This window comes from Apium graveolens, chromosome 11 (genome assembly GCF_009905375.1).
Source record: "Apium graveolens cultivar Ventura chromosome 11, ASM990537v1, whole genome shotgun sequence".
In the NCBI taxonomy this organism is placed as follows: domain Eukaryota; kingdom Viridiplantae; phylum Streptophyta; class Magnoliopsida; order Apiales; family Apiaceae; genus Apium; species Apium graveolens.
The window spans coordinates 732,011-737,405 of NC_133657.1; the positions used below are offsets into that span (position 1 = coordinate 732,011).

Genomic DNA, 5,395 nt, shown 5'->3' on the forward strand with positions numbered 1-5,395 from the left:
TCACGAACAGCTCGATTCGTGAACAGTCCTAACTAATTCCAACACAAGTTTGATGCCGTAATGAAAATTTATGACCGAGTATTTAAAAAGTTACTATATTTATTGCATACTAAAAGTATTATTTATACGTAGCTTCAAAAAAACAAAAAAAATATTTATACGTGTTTGGCAACGTTGAAACTCTTTTAAGTTCACGGTCTTGTGCCATAAATATCCTTACACATTCTAGTCTACGGTTCTGATATGTGACATATGATAATATTATCAAAAATAAATTCATTATTAATAAAATGTTTGAAAACAGAACATTAAGAACCACATAACAACTTGAATCTAACATTCCTCAATTTTCGATATTAGGTACATACACCAAAATTTTAACAATTAAATATAAATATTTATTAATTGTCAGGATCAGAACCCGTATTTGAGTTAATCTCCGATTCCGAGGAACACTCTTCACTTGCATTACAAAAGTGTTCCTATCAGGCTCTACTAAACCCATTTTCTCATAGATTCTTAATTAAAATTAATGCTCAAAAAAAATTAAAAAACAAAAAAATTGTTAGATTGGTCATTTTCGAACACACCAACATGCTGTTCTTTTTGCCCATCAACTTTGAACACTCCTTGGACAAATAACTCCACATCAATTCCATTATTTCCTTCCATGTCCCTAACACATGGCTCCACTGGAATTAAAGGTGGCCTCTTAACTTCCACGACAAGATTCCAATCGACTCCCGTGAAAAATTCGTGACTCTTGATTTTTTCCATCGAGATTCTCTGTTTCGGGTCCTTTTCCAATAATTTCCCGATTAAGTCTCTTAACGGTGTCATTTCTCCGATTAATTCCGGTGATTTTGCTAGAATACGATAATACGTTTCTTTTCGATTTATTCCCTTAAACGGAGTCGTACCGTACAACATTTCGTAGAGCATTACTCCTAGGCACCATGAGTCGACTGCATAGTCGTGGCCTTTGCCCTGTATCATTTCGGGCGCCATGTACTCGTCTGTTCCGACAAATGATTTCGCCTTTGTGATTTCTGTATCTGACTCGGTAATATCGTTCGAATCCATTATGTTATCAGGTGAAACTCCTGAGCTTGAGCGTCTTATGAAGCCTGGAAATGTTTTTTTCTTCTGTACAATATTTGCTTTTTGGACTGAGTTGATGTGTGGTTCCTGAGGCTTGGCGGAGAGCTTGGTTGAGAGATCGAAATCGACAAGCATTAAGTGTCCATTTTCTTGGATCATCACGTTGTCTGGCTTTAAATCTCTGTAAACTATTCCTAGTCCGTGGAGATACTCCAATGCTAGGACCTGTTCCGCCGCGTAAAACCTGAAACAATTTTAATTGATTTGACTTGGTCTATAAAATCGTATACCTAAACAACGTGTTCACAAACAAGTCCGATTTCCATAAAATGATTCTCGAGGAAAAGCCAAAAGCCAAAATTTATTATTTACATGTATCGAAACTGAACTAGACATATATGTTTGCAAACAAGTTTGATCTTGCTAAAATGATTGCTAATAAAATCGAAAAGTGACATACCTAATGACGTCATCCGAGAACATTTTTTCCGTTAATTTCATTCGGAGAGAATGCAGGTCACCTCCGGGACAATAATCAATAGCATATCCAACAACCTTCTCCGTCACCAAAACTCCGCGGAGTTTAGGCAACAAAGGATGTCGAAACCGCCTCAGCACCTCCTGTTCGAAACAAACACGTTTGTACTCGCTGCCATCGCTGTTGCCTCTGTTCTTCCTCTTCTCAATCGAAGATCTCGAAATAACTTTCAGTGCAAAAAAATCTTCACCAGATGTTTTATTTTGTACTAAAAATACCACTCCTTTTCCGCCTCGCCCGAGCACGGAGATCACCTTAAGGTCGTCTAGGTGCAGTGTTTGAATGTCTGCGGGAGCTGGTTCTTCGTCTAACATTGTGGAATTTGATGGTTCTGTTGTGAGTTTGTTGGTGGTGCACTAGTTCTAGTTGGCTTTTGGCAAATGTGGGTGGCTTTGTGTTGGTGTTTATATAGCAAGTACTTGAGTGTTGGCCAAACAATTTGGGAGGCACGCGTTATTTGACTCCACTTGTTTCAAGTACTTCTTGTCGAATAAAGAAACAATGTTAAAAATAACAATTTTTTGATGTAGACGACTGAAAATACCCATTCTGGAAGTCGATGGTTGAAAATACCGTTTTGGATACGTATTTTTTATTTGGGTATCGTGTTTTGTACTAGATACGCATTTGTCAAATGGGTATCCAATTTATTATTAATTTTTTTTTTAAGATAAGCATTTGGCAAATGCGTATCTCAATAGTAATACTCAAACTACAAATGCGTATCTTTACTAATTTTCTTAGATACCCAATTTTCAAATGCGTATTACAGTTATCCAATTACAAAATATATATCCAAAACGGTATTTTCGGCCATGTATTTTGAAAATGGGTATTTTCAGTCATTGCCCCTCAAAAAAGGGTATTTTTAAACATCACCCTCGAATAAACTAAATGTTGGCATCTACTGTTTGTTACCAAAATGTGCGGAATTTTAGATTCTTTACCCGAACTTTTTCACCTGGATATCATATTTTTTATATTTAACTCGATTTTTCTACGCACATCTTAAGATGTATCAATTGTATAATAAAAATTATTATTTTAATTTTTTTAAATAAAAATTTAAGTTATATATTTTTATTTATAAAAAGTTTAAAAATTATAATTTTAATTATGCAGTCAAATTACTTAGAAATATGTGCAGAAAAGTTAAACGACAATTAAAAAATAAAAGAAATACACTGAACAGGTTCTCAAAATAATTCTCAAATGATGTGTTATGACACCTGAAATATTTTAATTTGTGTGAGAATATGTGTACATGCTGGATCACAAAAAATAATCAATCATATATGTTACATATAAGTGTTTGGAATAATTTTTGGGAGCCAAATCTAACACTTTTCTTCGATTAATCTTTTTATTTTGTTCCAGTTATGATTTTATTGTCGTTTCAGGGGTTCCAAAGTCACTTATCTGCGATTTTTTTTTTTTTACAAATATGGCTTATAACCTTACAAATGAGTATCTGTTCTCATAAAACTCGGGGTGAGCGAGGATCGAACCCAGTACCTGGGACGAAATAGGATAAACTCTCAACCACTTGAGCTATCCAACTGTGCTCTATCTGCGAAATTTTTAATTATTCAACACCGCTTAACTTAGCTATGCAAAAGAAAAAAAATTATCATTGTCTACGTCATAATTATTATAGTAAAAAACAGAAATCTATTGTAAATATCATCAATCTTTGCTGCCTTTGTTAAATCAATGTCAATGTTGACTTTTGTATGTATAAAGAATTCGTATTTAAAAGAATAAAAATATTCATTTCATATGATTATGTATTTTAAGTTTAAAATTCTTTATATACTTTTCAACCTTTCCAAGAGTCAAGACTCAAGAGAAATAAACTTTGACCATACAAAATTTAACAAGTCAAGTGACTTTTATCAACTGGTTGTGGGCTTGGTACCCGACCTCATGTAAGCCCATCCAAATTACAACTTCTCCTGCATACTTATTGGGCCCTGTCTAATCTCATAATAATGTGACCGACCCGGAACGAGAAAGTAAAAAAAAGACATTGCAATTTTTCATTGGACAGGAGCGAGTAAAACAATGAACACGCTCAACCTCTAGATTAACCGGTCGCACTAATATATTAAGGTGGCAGAGTAAGTTTCAAGTAGGATGTTATATTTTCTAACACTTTTGCTCAATCGTACGATATTTTTCGTTACGATCGATAACGACAAATGCAACCCATATCAATATCAATAAACAATGTTTAAATTAAATAAATGGGGTGGGGGACTCGAACCTGAGTCCCTCCCCAAACTGGGTTTCGATACCATGTTAACTAACCAGTCGCACTAAAATCTTAAGATTGTAGAGGAAGGTCCGAACAGAATTTTATATTCTTTAACATGTTGTAGATTTGGAGTTCATTGTATCGCTTTATTTATATTAAACTCTTGCTTAACTTACAAGTCTAATCGCTGAGTAAATTAATTTTATCAAACCTAATTAATAAAATAGTTTATTCATTTACTTAACATGTATCTCTCATATGAAATGTTAGTCAATCTGTTTGATCGACTCTCTTGCTAATTTTTGCGCATTTGATACTTTATCTTCTGCAAGTTTTTGTATGTTCTGGAAGTAACCAGAGTTTGCAAGTCTTATTCTTCCGTTGATCGTGCTTGTTATTGACATTAAAATCGGGAGTAATGATTTTTTGTCATCATCTCATAATTTAGCAAGAAAATTAACAAGTTTTTTATTTTGCAATAATGCCTTACGATTTTTAGGCACCGATATCATAGTGAATAGTGTCCAGGATGTCAATTTACGAACCTCAGTTGATTCTACATCAAGAGACTTGACAATTTCGACATAAATCATGCATAACCCATCGCCTCTTTAGCCTATTCGGACGTTTCACATAGTCAAATTATTACCTTTAGAGTAAATCCAACAGCTTAGTTATTTGGAGTTAAAGTCAAACATAAGGAACATCGAAAAAAAACTACTTTATAGAGCAAGTTCAACAGCTCCCTTAAACAGATTTTTAACTCCAAATATAAGAAATATGATAAAAAAATTGCACTTCAACAGTATCTTAGTGGTTTCTTATATTACTAAGATACTTCCCTCATGCTTTATCTTTAAGGTACCACAAGTCATTCCTTATTTCATTTTTATCAATAAAAAATTGATTTCTCTCTCTTTTTTTAGTTATTTTCTCTCTTTTTTTTCATACATCATTCATATTTATTATTATTTTAATTATAAGGAATGAAGATAATGATCATTATTGGAGTTGGAGTTAAAATTCAAAATCATGTCTTAAATCACTAGGATTAATATTTTATAATATTTATAAGAAACTTGTTAAGAGACTGTTGGACTTGCTCTAATATCCTAGTGATTCTTTAAATCACTAAGATCTTCTTCTCATTCCTTATCTCTTGCTAACATCTCTCATCTTCTAACTTTTATTTTATAATATATTTGAAAATAACACTTTCTCTTTCTTTACATTATGTAATAATGTTACTTTTTAATGATTAAATATTGTATAAGGAATTAATATATAGAATATTATTGGAGTTGAAAATAGCTATTGATGTCTTCAATTATTAAGATCCAATATTTTATATTAAATTTAGGAAATGAACTAAAAAGTTGTGAGCACGGTTGGATAGCTCAAGTGGTAAAGGGCTTATCCTCTGTCGTCCCAGATCCTGGGTTCGATCCTGGCTCACCCCGAGAATTTCTGAGAACAGATACTCATTTGTAAGGCTATAA

At 33.0% G+C, this 5,395-nt stretch overlaps 1 protein-coding gene across 1 annotated transcript; it reads right to left on the reverse strand.

The window, feature by feature from the left end:
• Positions 1-314: 314 nt before the first annotated feature.
• LOC141698234 (serine/threonine-protein kinase OXI1-like) lies at positions 315-2,027 on the reverse strand. Its single transcript, XM_074502904.1, has 2 exons — positions 1,562-2,027; positions 315-1,345 (listed from the first exon to the last, which is right to left on the reverse strand). The coding sequence occupies exons 1-2, from the start codon at positions 1,951-1,953 to the stop codon at positions 547-549; spliced, it is 1,191 nt and encodes a 396-aa protein (XP_074359005.1). The 5' UTR covers positions 1,954-2,027; the 3' UTR covers positions 315-546.
• Between the last annotated feature and the right edge of the window lie 3,368 nt (positions 2,028-5,395).

Bases quoted from the DNA above. Each gene is read 5' to 3' on its own strand.
- LOC141698234 (XM_074502904.1), bottom strand. From the start codon at position 1,953: ATGTTAGACGAAGAACCAGCTCCCGCAGACATTCAAACACTGCACCTA. The intron at 1,346-1,561 runs GTATGTCACTTT...AAATTGTTTCAG, and splicing joins TTCTCGGATGACGTCATTAG to GTTTTACGCGGCGGAACAGG.